This window comes from Haliotis asinina, chromosome 16 (genome assembly GCF_037392515.1).
Source record: "Haliotis asinina isolate JCU_RB_2024 chromosome 16, JCU_Hal_asi_v2, whole genome shotgun sequence".
Lineage (NCBI taxonomy): Eukaryota > Metazoa > Mollusca > Gastropoda > Lepetellida > Haliotidae > Haliotis > Haliotis asinina.
The window spans coordinates 35,152,066-35,166,715 of record NC_090295.1 but is presented as its reverse complement, the minus strand read 5'-3'; the positions used below and the strand labels follow the sequence as shown (position 1 = coordinate 35,166,715).

Sequence of the window (14,650 nt, the reverse complement as noted above, 5' to 3'; positions counted from 1 at the left end):
TGACGGCTTCCGTCGAGATGACCGGAAATGGTCGATACCTACAATCCTCCCACCACTGTGTTCATGCTGCTGCGCTGGCAGATTAAACCAACTGTTGCATCTCTACGTTATTTAAAGGTCACATGCAACCCAAAAATCAAACATAATTAAAACACACTTATCACTTATTCATGATATATAAATGGATTGCTGAATAAGAAATAAACAAATAAACAAAATTATAAGCGTCTAATCGCAAAGCAAACGAAGCAGCCGCGATACCGAACCCAGTCAGAGCCGGTGACTGTGCTCTCAAAAGTAACGAACCTTTCTCATTGACCGTTGGTTCATTTGCCGATACGTTTAGCCGGCTCTTTGTTTATGAATTAGGCGTTAATTGCGTGTGGTCAGTGACTGAAGTGCATTGCATATTGCCACTAACAGCAGTTAGCCATATTCAGTAGACAGACAGCCATCAACAAGTTATCGCAATCAACATGTTTATGTACACAATCAAGATTAGACTACTGCTCATGACCTCATACTCCTGGCAGGCATACTGTCTCTTGCTCCGCGAACCTACTCACTGCGCATGCGTTAAGAGCTCAGCGCAGCACAGCTGTTGAAACCACTTTTACCCCAGCGCTGGGGGTAATTTAGTGAATCGTTTGAACTCCGATTTCACAGGCTTTTGTTCATCGCGTCTTTTTTCAGCTTTATAGGATGAATTGGCATTTTTGATAATTTGTTTCGGTAAGTGCATGCCGAAAGGTATCAGAATCTGCAAAGTTGTTTGTTTTACGTTGCATGTGATCAGAGGCACAGATCCATGATAAAGGCATGCTGAAGGACACCCACCCGTGAAGATAGGGGTTCGAATTGATCTTCAGCAACTCATGCTAAACTTAAGGGATCAGGCTCGCTGACCTGGTTGACACGTGTCATCGTATACCAGCTACTCCGATGGGTGCTCAAGCAGGGTTATCGCCCTTTGGAATAAAAAGTCAGCCCATCCCAGTGAACGATTTTACACAGTCAAAACGGTGAATTTTCGTTGACATCAGTCACACACGGATCAGACTCTGGCATGCCTGGATACAGTGAAGGTAAGCCAAGAAGAACTTACTGATCAGCATATCTGCAGTAATTAAAACCTTCGAATTTGAAGAAGTTTATTGTTAAATTCCATTCACTGTCAACTTTCTGTTTAGTGTCATGGTAATATACTCGGAGATATGTTTAGATCTTTTAAGAGAGTTGTTTTTCGGCCCCAAATTTGTTGCAAACTGCATTTAAAATATCCCACTTTTAATTACGGTTTTCGGTTTCCAACATTTTATGGAAATACCGAAATTTAGAACAAAATATTTTTTAACATAATTATAACTTTCCTAGTTTGGCTGCTATTTGATATTTGGTTTCAAATCCTGAACACATCCTTACAGTTAAAATCACAAATATTTATCTTTCACTTTCAGTGAATTTAGTGAACCGGTAGTGTTCAGCGAACAACCATGTTTGTCTCTATTTCTTTGAGTAAAGTTATTCCGAAAAATCTGCAGAACAGCTGAATGGGATACGAATATTTACGCAGGTATTTCTATCTTTGTTCCCGAAATGATTATGGGTCATTTGGGTATTGTTCTGATATATAGAATATTCATGTAGGTCAACCCAGTTGCTGTCCCTCACCCAGATCAGCTCGACATTAACAGTTGGTATAGACACCGATAGTCTGTCTCACAGTCCCCGAACCACAATATTTCCCTCTCTGCAATGCTAAAGCTAAAGCAAGTTTAGATTTCCCCAGGCTCTGAATCTCTGCGTTCCTGGGGCTCCTTGTCAGTTTATATAATTTACAATCAAAATTGTATATATTCAGAGAGTAAGCGTGAGGGCAATCCTGCTTCCGTAGACACTACTGATACACTACTGAGGCAAACATGTTGTGGCTGTTTCAATGCAAATATGTGTGTACATCATGTCAGCGTGTTACAGACGCATTACCTGGTGATAAGCACCCCCAGTTTTTTCGCTTATACGATCGGATCCTACGGTTGGAGACACAGATATGTGTCCCATTAGCCTCTTTGAAAGGCAAAAGTGTTTTGGGGCGGGTGTGGGTGGGTATGGGGAGGGAGGGAGGTGAGGGAGGGCTGGTATTACAACGTGTCAAGTCCATTACTGGTATCCTTTGCTGAGCGCGGTTTGTGCCGCAGTACAAACCATTAAAATAGGTGTATACCTTTGATGGTGGCGATATTTCATTTTGACATGAAAAATATTTTTCGAACCGAAGCGAGGAAAGTACGTTGCTAACCTTTGCTCGATTTGCATGCGTGTAAGAAAACTGGTCATTTTCTCTATGCTGCGCAAACCATTTGATTCACTAATATCTCCCCTCCGTCATGTTGCTGGAATAGTGCCAATAGCGGCCTACAACTCATTCACTTCACAAATATCCGAACGCAGACTGCTATATAGCTTTAAATAATATTGGGACAAGCAGCGTTCTTAAAAGAACAGGGGCGGTGGGGAAGCCTAGTGGTTAAAGCGTTCGCTCGTCACGCCGAGGATCCGGGTTCGATTCCCCACATGGGTACAATGTGTGAGGCCCATTTTCTGGTGTCCCGTGATATCGCTGGAATATTGCTAAAAGCAGCGTAAAACCAAACTCACTCACTCACTTAAAAGAACAGATTTGTTACTACTGAGCCTCGTGGTGCCAATCACTGGAGTATCTGGTCCAGACTCGATTATTCACATACTGTTGTCACATAGCTGGAATATTGCTGATGTGCAGCAATAAACAGCAAACATGTTACTGCTAAGGTCACCTTATCCCATAAGTGTACATCGATGCTCATGGTGTTAATCACTGCATTGCCTGGTCCAGACTCGATTATTTACAGACTGACGCCCAAAAAGCTGGAATATTGCTGGGTGTGGCATTAAATAACATTCAGGCAAACCTTTGTATGCAGGTAGCCTTTGCTTGATATTTTAAACAGTCACGCATGTAACTGCATGTGCTCCACATAATAAGGTATTTATTATCAGCAAGAAATTATTCACACCTGTGAAGAGACTGAGATCGTTCTGATTTAAGTACACTAGTAACTTGGTTGCGTTAGTTTCATTGACGTCAAAGTCCCACTGTAACACGTCGAAAAAAGAGTCCAACGTAAAACATATTTAGTAAAATGATCTTCAAATAGCTTTACATTATATCATTCATCCAACTCCCCAACCCAGAACTGGTCTTCAGAAACCTACGCTTTTCGTAAGACACGTCTAACGGGATCGTGGGATCAGGGTCACTGACTTGACTGACACATTGTATCCCAGTTGCGTAGATCAGTACTGATGATGTCAGTCGCAGGATTCTCGGGTCTTTGTTTTTTACAGCCTGCTGTCATTACTCCGCAGAGTGCGTTTTTATTCAAGAAGCAAACAAACAAAACACGTGTTTGATGACACATGTCATCGTATCGACGATCAGTTGCGTAGATCGATGCTCATGATGTTGATCACTGGACTGTCTTGTCAAGACTCGATTATTTACAGACCGCCACCATACAGCTGCAATGTGCTGTGTCCTACACTGAACAACTGACACACAAACAAACATGTGCGCGACATTGTCTCCTCTGGAAGTCTTCGTACAAACTGTAATGGACAAAGTCAGTGCCTCGGACAGTGATCCTTTTGATCCTGTGTACATGCATAACATATTTAGAAAGTATGGAAGACTCTATGAAACTATAACAATATATGCCGCTGCGTTTACGGATGTGAAGTATCGGACACCGACAAACCATGACATGATAGTACATATAACATGTTAAGCCTAATAAACCCTTGAGCGGCGTTAAACAACCAACCTGGATATACCTTCAGTCGAACATTAAACACACATTGCCAGCACATCCCCACGGGTACCCATTTTACAGCAAGGTGAACTGAGAAAGTGTGGATCTAAGTATCTTGTCCAAGGATACTATGCAAATTTACGCACCTCGATGCCGGAGCCTCGGCGCCTCCATCTTGGATCGGACCTGGGACATCAGCGTTGATAATGTACGCAATATAACAAATGCCTTTTTTTATGATGAGACATATATTATTTTGTTCTAACCATTGTCTTCGAAGGAAGGGATTGGGACTACAAATGCGCCCTGTTTCCAAGCGTGTGTGTTATCGTTGCACATTTTGATGATTACTGACATATTGACAGACTGATAATCTTTCATATATATCTTGTACTACAGTTGTCATACAACTGACAGCTTAATATAAAATAATTACACATTTCCATTTGAAAAATGGTCAAATGTAACGTGTTGTATTTAGGATTACACTTTCTCAGTCAAGTACAAATTCTAGTACTTTCTGGGGTTGAGTCTCATCCGGGATTCGAACAATTGTGGAAGTCATGGTGGTTGAGCGGGTTGGGCGATGGACTTGGTGTTTGACTGAAGGTGAGGGTCCCGGAATGGACTAAAGCACTAGGATTGGTACTCTTCTGAGAAAGTGAAATCCCAAATAAAATATCTGTTAATATAAAATATATGTCATCCCCAATCACAAAAATATAATTTGGTGTACAGTGTTCACAATTTGCAAGTAGCAAGCAGCAATACAGGGCATGTTCACACATATTCAAACACATTCACACAGATTTACTAAATGTCAACAACAGTGACCGGACTGATAGAACCGCGAGCCAGTGTTTGTCCGACTGGACGTTATCAAAGTTCATTATCAAATGTCTCCTGTTATATCAAATTTCCGATTTTGTTTTTTTTTTTTCAAAACGATCCTGCGGCAACGGCATGCCGATCTGTGACGAAGCATTCTGGTGCAAACAAAAAGGGGTCAATGACAGCCCGGCGACACATGCTTACATAATATGTCATTGACATGATATTGGGTCACATCCGCCCAGCTACCATACACTGCGAGTTAACATGTACTTTACCTCTGTTTGACAAACACCCTCTTATCTCCCAGTAACAGATAAAAGAAATGAGGTCAGTTTCAGACTGGAGCCCAGTTTTGAGAGACGCTAACAAAACGTGAGGCCTCTGGTATAAATAATTCGCTTCAGGGGATTTTGTTAAATGGCGTATTTTCCAATGAAAATAAAATCTGTCTTAGTAATAATACTGAGTATACTTTTGGTCAGATCCAAACTAGAACCAGCCTTTAGCAACCCATGCTTGTCGAAAGAGGCGACTAACGGGATCGGGTGGTCAGACCCGCTGTCTTGGTTTAAACATGTCATCGTATATCAGTTGTCATGTTATCACTGGATTGTCTGGCCCAGACTCGATTATTTACAAACCCTCGTAAGAGGGCTGGAATAATGTTGAGTGTGTCGTTCAACAAAATAGTTTTGAAACCATTCCTCGTGACATGTCCCAAAATTATGTTGTTGTATTTAAAATATCCCCATTTGGGACACGAAGGACGCAAAGGTAGTGTACGTGTTTCTCAGTTTTTGCTTGACGTTATCAGTACTCATGGAGGAACTAGAAATGCTGAAATAGAACATGTTTGTAGACATTTTTAATTTTGACTCTATGTTTTGACATTGTTGACGGGTCTATTAATAAGGTAATTTCAACAAACGCCTCATGTAGGTTTGACTGTTTTGACACTGTCGACGGGTCTATTAATAAGGTAATTTCAACAAACGCCTCATGCAGGTTTGACTGTTTGCAATGTGTGAAGTCAGACCGACCGGCCGAGACGGGCTAGATTTCTGACGGCCGGTCTGAATTCACATCTGGCCATTACGATGGTCTGGTATTTCCTTTTTAAAATGTTACATCCATCTGAGAAAATTCACCATATTTTGGAGTCTAGTCTGTCTAAATCCTTTTGGGGCTGGTAACGTTTTGAAATTGCCAGCCTTGATGCCTGACTGGGTTGTGGGCTTACCTCATCAGGGAGACTTTAAGGTACTGTAGCGGCACAGAGTAGATTATCCCGGCTTGAACTGAGAAAGACTCAACACCAGTTGTTCCGAATGCACTAGAATGAACATTCGTTTTCACCCGAGAGCGATAACGCTCCTTTCCAAATGACGCAAGTGACGGTCACATTGCGCGCTAACAACTTACGATATCTAAAGACAGAGGCAAGTTCACGTTTTGCCTTTCTGCACCTTCATAAAAAAACGGTGGTTTACAACAAAAACATTTTAACTAACACATGTTTTGCGGGTTTTTTTCTGTGCCCAGATATTTCAAATTTCAAAGTAACATGAACGTGAGAAATATTTGAATAAAAAGGTGCAGTAAATAACACATCTAGTCCCAGAAATGATTATCAGATTGTAGTACAAGCAGAGTTGTTTGTTCTTGTTTTTCGTTTCTTATAACATATCCCAGAGTCCTGCAAAGGGTTAGACCAACATGTCCGGTTTGTTTGATGGCCCGACAGAAAATGCCGGACGGAACAACCCGATTATCCAGCCACAACGAGCGGCTGCTTTGAAAATCTGAACAATATAATATAAGGCTAAAGTAGACAGTTATCATCATTATTCAAACATCACAGTGATGGGACCTAACGCCCTGTTGGGATTCTGTTCCCCAAATATTACCCCTTAGCAACCCACGGAGGCTGTAAGACAAGACATCATGGGTTCGCATCCAATGTTTGTTCCGAACAGGACTGGACTTTTCCCGGCATGAAACTCAAACCCACGTTGGTAACCTCCTACTGTCTTTATATACTTGGAGGGGCGGTAGCAATCTCTCACTCACTCACTCCCAAATCCGTCGTCTTGCCACTATATTACTGGTAAGTTGTTTAACTCTCTGAGTCGAGCAGTTGTTTAAATAGCAACATATATCTTTTATGTGTACTGTTTTTTATTAAACATTTCTTCGGTATTTTCCCGTTTAACCATCCGAGAAATAGTCGTACAAGACATAGCACATACTGTCTATAGGAACTCCATTTCAAGTGTGTACGGTGCATAGGATAAATGGCATGTGTAGGTATGAGCAGAATGGATATTAAGTAAAAACATGCTTATCGTAAATGCTGGCGTTGTAACAAATACAAGCGTTGTACACTGCTAAATGTCAAGTGAGATGTGGATCATAGGGATTGATATTGTAGAGAATTTTCATATTGCGATGCGAAAGCATTTATTGCGATATGTGTTGTAGTATATTGCTGGAGGTTTTTTCCAAACAAACAACTAACTTATGATGGAGTTAAGGTTTGATTTATAAAGCAATAAGACAACAAAGTCAGTATGCTTGATGGAGTTTTGATACAAACCTAATCATAACCCTTATCAACAGTTTCCGTCTACCGAAAGTTTTTCAACCTAAACCGGTAAATACCGGTAAATACCGGTAAATACGGGTAAACCGGTTCTATTTCCCAGCCCTGCTGGATCACGACAGACTTCATCCGGGCAATCACAGGCAGTGTGCGTTTTAACGAAATCATAGCACGTTTCTTGTAAATGATTCTAAAGTTATAGCATTAATTTTATATTTGTTGGGGTTATTAAAATGCGTTCCGTCCGTGCGTCTTTTCCAAAGCAGATCTTTAAAACCGTTCACTATTTCTTCACCAAACCTGGCACATAGATAGACCCGGTAGCGTACTGATGCCTTTTGGTAGTTTTGGATTTCTGCATAAAATATTTTTTTTGCGTTTTCATGGCAACACGTTTGGCTTTGTTATGAAACTGGTGTTCGTGCTCTTTTCCGGAGAAGAACCTTAGAAGCGTTGAGCATTGTTTGGTGCCTTTTGGTATTTTTGGAATTCTGAATGCAAATATTGTTTGTGTTTCCATGTCAACAGGTTTGGCTTTGACTGAATTTTGTGGTGGTGCTCCTTTCTGGGGCAGAACTTGAAAAATCCTTCCTTCCACTTTGCCGTATAGATACCAAAACATTTGACATAATCATAACTAGTGGTCATATTCATGAAGAGCCGTTGCGGGGGATATTGATGACTTTGCCTTCTTGATTATATCTTGCACCTGATTGTCACAACAAAGGGCCAGGAAAATAACTGAAGCAAACTGTCAATCACTTTTTCACTTTTTTATGAATTTCAAGAAATAGCCATCAATTTACGCTCATTCCACATGTAAAATGAACCAATTCAAGACAAGAGTACAGGAATTCGTCTCATGTCATTTGTATGGTGTTTTACACCAACCGAGTCCAGTAGACCCGTAAAAGATTGGGTTTGTCTTCTGTAACCCATGCTTTATGTAAAATGCGACCACCAGGATCAGATGGTCAGGGCCTAGATTTCCGAAGCTCTCTTAGCGCTAAGATAGTCATAAGTTAATGTTAATGTATGACACTTACGACTATCTTAGCGCTAAGAGAGCTTCGAAAATCTAGGCCCGCTGACTGGTGAACACATCTCATCTTATCCCAACTGCGTAAATCGATGCTGATGATATCAGTCACAGGATTGTCTGCTTTTTGGTATTTACAGGCTGGGAAACTGCTGACTGCGTTTTTATTCAAACAAACAGACAAACAAACCATTAGACAGTTTTTTCCGCCTTTAACCTCGAGAGATTGTGGGTATTGTGTTGCGTTGGGTGTTGGATCAGCAGAAGAGATACACCTCTGTCGCCATGACAGTTTGTTACCCTTACAGTCTATTTATTGTTCCAGAACAACTTCAACAGCTCGTGAAGACGAGTCATGAGGTGAAGAAAATGGCGCACTGCCCGTACAGCAAGTTCCCAGTTGGGGCAGCCCTGCTGACGGATGACGGATCTGTGTTCACAGGTTGGTCAAAGTTATGTACATAAGGGTCTGTTATAAGACCGATGGCCGTTCAAAAACGCTCATGGCATCTCAGACGAACAAGTTTTCCTCACTTTATCATTTTAACTCGTTTTAAGGATCAAACATGTATAACAAACACTTTAATGGTCTTGTTACCTTGGTTTCCACAAGTCCCTACCATTGGTGCCAACACTTTACGACCTAGTAGAGACAGTCCAGATCGTTCTGAGAGAAATTCCAAATAGAGTCTCTTGCTCAAAGTCTGTTCCAGTTAAGGACACTTTATTCAAGGCTTCAAAAAACAAGCCAGGCATTTGAAAAAAATGAAACAGGCCTCACAAATGCATTGGTCCCATGTAGGGAATCGAACCCTGGTCTTAGGCGTGACAGTCGAACGCTTTAACAACTATGTTAGGTCAAGGTCGAAGCCGCCTGATGTCTTAGCCTGATGTGGTAGCCTAGTGGTTAAAGCGTTCACGCGTGTCGCCGAAGACCCGGGTTCCATTCCCCACATAAGTACAATATGTGAAACCCATTTCTGGTGTCCCCCGTCCTGATATTGCTGGAATATTGCTAAAAGCGGCATGTTACTAACTCACTTGCGTATTCAACAACAAAACAGGTCCTACATTGAATCCGACTCTTTTAAATGTACAAACAGAAAGATTGCCTTTCATAGGAAGAGGGAAATGTGAGGAATATTCATTTTAATATATAGACAAAGTGTATGTGAGCACACACGCACGCTGTTTCTGCAACATATCAGCTTATGTTGTGATATTTGAAGACAGAGCCCAGTCAAACAGGACATGGTCACCGAGCAAGGTTTCTTTGTTGGTGCTAATGTTTAGTAAGTGTCATGTTATTTTTCCTGAACAGGCTGTAACGTCGAAAATGCTTCAAGTGGCCTGACGATTTGTGCAGAGAGAACAGCCATTGTCAAGGCCGTGTCAGAAGGTCATCGGAGGTTCAAGGCCATAGCAGTTGCAAGGTAACATTGTGAAAATAGAGGGGATAATACCTCATAAAAGTGGTTATTTCAAATCAGGTATAGCGCATTCAGTTGCGAAACGTATCAATGTTCAGGTTGGTAAGTCAAATATTGTTGTATTAGTAGTCGCGGTAATAGTGAGTGAGTGAGTGAGTGAGTTTAGTTTTACGCCGCACTCAGCAATATTACAGTTATATGGCGGCGGTCTGTAAATAATCGAGTCTGGACCAGACAATCCAGTGATCAACAACATGAGCATCGATCTGCGCAATTGGGAACCGATGACATGCGTCAACCAAGTCAGCGAGCCTGACCACCCGATCCCGTTAGTCGCCTCTTACGACAAGCTGGGTCGCCTTTTATGGCAAGCATGGGACCTTCACGGGTCCGCGGTAATTGTAGTAGTAGTAGTATCTCCACTATTGTAGTAGTAGCAGTAGTAGTAGTAGTAGTAGTAGTTTCTCCACTTTTAGTAGTAGTAGTAGTAGTAGTAGTAGTAGTAGTAGTAGTAGTAGTAGTAGTAGTAGTAGTAGTAGTAGTAGTAGTAGTAGTAGTAGTAGTAGTAGTAGTAGTAGTAGTAGTAGTAGTAGTAGTAGTAGTAGTTTCTCCACTATTAGTGTAGTAGTAGTAATTTAATTGTAGAGGTAGCAGTGAGTATTTAGCTTTCATGTTTTACCTTGATGTATGGGTATTATCCTAGGTAATAAGATGTTTTAAGACGATTGACATACTGAACAGCAATAGAGACGCAAGTTTCGAAAAAAAATGAAATCTGATGAAAGAAAGCTTTCATGTTTATGGCTTCTGATTAAGAAAGTTGACGAAAAGCAAGAGTTGCGTTTCGTTTTTTCTGTCAGTATATATGAATTTTTAGTTGTTTGTTTGTTTGTTATTTTAATGTTTTTGTTCTTTGAAACTATATTATGGACTAACCAATTGACAGAAAGTAACCCTGAAATGTAATACATGAAAAATGTGTATTCATTGCCCATTGCATTCTCTTCCCACAGTGGTTACTTGTCACGTCTTCCTACGTAACCTCTGTTCTAATACGACCCTTTCATGGTGCGAGTGTTCAAGACTCGTGATTGGAGGCAATCAGATTTAGTAGTGCAATCAGTGACCTTGTTTCAAAAGTGATCGTTCGAAAGATCTCGGTAATTTCAGGATACATCGTGAAAACTCGAACCTCTTCCCGAGCGCGATATTCAATTGTTTCTTCTAGACAGAACTCAGTCACGTCATTTTTGTTTCTCCACATTGCTTGCATTTGTCAAGTTGAATCTAAGTCGACGTAACACGTGTTCTGATTGGACAGAAAAAAGGGAGATAAATATGCTGCCTTTTTTGCCGCTAGGGGATTTTACGAGAACCGCGAAATATGGCCGTATTAGAACAGAGGTTCGTAGGAAGATATGACAAGTAACCTCTGTGGGAAGAGAATGGGTCCATTGATATTAACCATATATATATGATTGTCTAATTAACAGTGATGTGAAGGAAATCGTCATTGCGCCGTGTGGTGCATGTCGACAGGTCCTGGTGGAGGTGAGCCTGATTTGTTATCATTATTCGTCCTTATGTGTATATAAATGTGACTTAACAATGCCGTGAAGGCAGTGAAATGGTACATTTCTCAATGGTAGACAAATTAATTTACATTTTGCATTTCCGGTTATCAGATTTGACTCTTTTGCTGCTGTTGCTGTCGTTGCTGTTGTTATTATTTATGCCTCTCCCGCCTGTCTCATGGTTACTTACAATATCAGTCACGTACCATTGGACCAGGGCCATTATTTTAACCTTGGTCTCTGTTAATCAGGCTAACTGAAGCAATCAACATCAAAAGATACCGACCCCTGATTAACAGAGACCAAGGTTACCCCATCCCCACAGCTTACGATGAGCTCATCAAACCACTCTAGCCTACTATACAAACAACCCACTCTATGCCCCTCACTGGCTTACTTAGTTATCATCACATCGTTACTTGTATTTATACTAGGCTCTGTGCACCACTGGCTTCCATGTTATCCTTTTATCCATTGTTAACCCTTTGTCTTTATCATCACTTGTTAATTAGTTTATGTATATATATCGCCTGTTCTCTCCCTGTATCATTTACACTTTGAAAACGATAGAAGAACCTGTATCGAAACGTCGTGTTCCAGTATTAAAGAAGTTGTCCACCATATACAGTTATCCTAGTCCGTATGTATAAGAATTTGCTTGCCATACTGGACTATTTACAAGCCTCCTGCATAAAATTAGAATATTGTCGAGTGACGCTTCATAGAAACTACCCACACAGACGAATCAGTGCAGGTTGCACGGTAGACTAACTAAGATATCGATAATTTGATACACACAAAATATTCCTTTGAAATTATGTTCCTATTAAATACCGGGGCATGGTAGGCGAGCTTCCTAAGGCGCCAGACTGGTGATCCAGCGAGGTTGAGGTATCGGGTTCGAGCCTACCTGTGACCGGGTATAAAAAATCTAGGAGTCAACTTTGACTCTTTCAGCGTTGTCATAATCCTTAGTGTACAGTACACAGGTACTGTACAGCCCTGTGCACTTAGGAGAACCCACGAATCCCTTTATAGATGACCAGATGGTGGCTACATGAACACATGCATTGTGCAGTAAACTTGGACAAAACTTGTGACTATGTATCCCAAACCACCCAGCTTGGAGTGGGTACCTCGTAAGGATTGGGAGGCCGCAATAACTCGGAGTAAGGAGTTGATGTTGATAAAAAAAATATGTTGTTTAGATTGACATGGTCGAGGGGAAAACACCGGCACCTTGACCATGCCGTAGTGCTTAGACGTGTGCGCTAATTGATTATCCAGTTATAATAAATTAATAAGATACCCCACTGAGATGGGACATCCGGGCCTTAGGAAACCTAGACTTGCTTTGTTTAGGGGCTTTAACGTAACAGAACAGGTTGGAGGAAAGGGGAGATAATCCAGTTCAGGGATTATGAGACAGACCAGTTGTAAGAGCTCGTACTTCATTTCAGCTGCCAAGGTCCACTTATCGATGGTTTAAATCTCCATCACCTGTTCAGGACCTCAGCGATATAGTTTGCGAATACAAAGCCTCAGTATTAAAACCCGTGAAGATCTGATTCAGAATTGATCCTCAGTAACCCATGCCTGTCGTAAGAGGCGACTGACGGGATTGCGTGGTCAGGATCGCTGACACGTCATCGTATCGCATTGGCGTAGATCGATGTTCATGCTATTGATCACAGGATTCTCTGTTCCTGACTCGATTATTTACAGACGACCGCCATTTAGCCGGAATGTTGTTGAGTGCGGCGTAAAACTAAACCCGTTCACTCACTAGTACGTGTAAACGTGTAATTTTTAGCTTCGAAGAGATTCTGAAACTATATATAACTGTTGCAGTTTGGCGTCGACTGCGATGTAATAATGACCAAACCGGATATGACGTACAAAATAATGACAACGAAGGAGTTACTTCCCTGTTGCTTTGGACCTACCGATCTCCAACGGGAGCGAGCTGCATAAACTGGTGATTTGACAAGAAAAGCTATTCTAGTCAGTTAATTTTAAGCCAATTCCTGGTGTCCCAGCCGTGATGTTGCTAGAATATTGCTACAAGCGGCGTAAAACTAAACTCACTCACTAATGAGTAATCATTTTATCACCGCAGTTGACCACGTGGCCAAACGAAATTCAAATCAAAACGGGGCAATGGAAACATGTTCTTAGAAGGGTTGTTGTGTGCGTTATAACCAGCCTGGCTCTATCCAGGGAAGTGTAATGGTTAGAAAAACATTTTGGCAACCCTGTGTCAAATATATAACATCCTATATGCAACATTCATTATATCCAGAGTAAACTGTATATTCTAGGACAGTAAATAATGCCCCCTAGTCTGCTTGTAATCGTGTGTTTATTGGCAAAAGTGTCGAAAATTCATGCATTTCTCATTTTATGTAGTTATTAGTTACAATTTGTTTTTTGTGCGTTTGTGATGTACACAATACTGTTATGTTGTTGGCTGTTCAGATGCATTTGTTTTAGAAACTTAGGGGTGATGGGGTAGCCTTGTGGTTAAAGCGTTCGCACGTCACGCCGAAGACCCGGGTTCGATTCCCCATATGGGTACAATGTGTGAGGCACATTTTCTGGTGTCCCCGCCGTGATATCGCTGGAATATGTGTAAAAGCGGCGTAAAACCAAATTCACTCACACTTAGAAACTTAATTTGAAAATGTCAAATATAATTTGTCACATTAATGACTGGGAGACCTGTGACCTATTGCAACACATTCAACATTGGATTCGGCAGGTACGCTATAACCGCGTCGGAGACAAAACAATTGTGAAAAATATGAAACGTCTTTAGGACATCTTTTGGAAATGGAAACACGACGTTGTTGGTGTTTAAATAGAAAGTACGCGCATTTTCATGTGTTAGCTGCTAAAAGCGTGTTCGCCTTGGTTCAGTGATTTTTTCAGATTTTCGAGCTTTTGTTCGTTGTTTAGATTTAGTTTATCTAATCCCTCAAAGTTTGCCTCAAAAATGAGAGAGTGACATTGTCGATGTGAAGGTCATCAGTGGAGAGGTACTGTTATCCCCCACGATGTGTTTTTCAGTCAGTAGCTGTGTCTAACGATGTACATCCTCATCCATTCCCTTTGTGCATGTATGATTTCCGCTGGCTTACAATTTTCTAAACAAATGCTTTTTAGGTTTCCAGGACCACGACAGCATTTACTATTGCTGGGATATATTTGTTCTGTTTTGTCGTGTTGCGTTAAAGATGTATGTGTTGTTTAAAAGTTTTTGTAAGTCATGATTTGACGAACAAAGAGTTTGCCGCTGAGTAAATAAGTTTTTATTGTTG

General features: G+C 41.1%; 1 protein-coding gene across 2 annotated transcripts; it reads left to right on the top strand.

Moving 5' to 3' along the window:
* Positions 1 to 575: 575 nt before the first annotated feature.
* Positions 576 to 14,650, top strand: LOC137268364 (cytidine deaminase-like). Of its 2 annotated transcripts, none has more exons than XM_067802921.1 (5): positions 576 to 1,085; positions 8,652 to 8,768; positions 9,648 to 9,759; positions 11,250 to 11,307; positions 13,182 to 14,650. In XM_067802921.1, the coding sequence occupies exons 1-5, from the start codon at positions 1,067 to 1,069 to the stop codon at positions 13,302 to 13,304; spliced, it is 429 nt and encodes a 142-aa protein (XP_067659022.1). In that variant the 5' UTR covers positions 576 to 1,066; the 3' UTR covers positions 13,305 to 14,650. The 2 variants fall into 2 exon arrangements, with proteins under 2 accessions (XP_067659022.1, XP_067659023.1); XM_067802922.1 differs by having other exon boundaries at positions 576 to 732; positions 13,182 to 14,649.

Bases quoted from the DNA above. Each gene is read 5' to 3' on its own strand.
- LOC137268364 (XM_067802921.1), top strand. The intron at 8,769-9,647 runs GTTGGTCAAAGT...TTTCCTGAACAG, and splicing joins TGACGGATCTGTGTTCACAG to GCTGTAACGTCGAAAATGCT. The intron at 11,308-13,181 runs GTGAGCCTGATT...TAACTGTTGCAG, and splicing joins GTCGACAGGTCCTGGTGGAG to TTTGGCGTCGACTGCGATGT.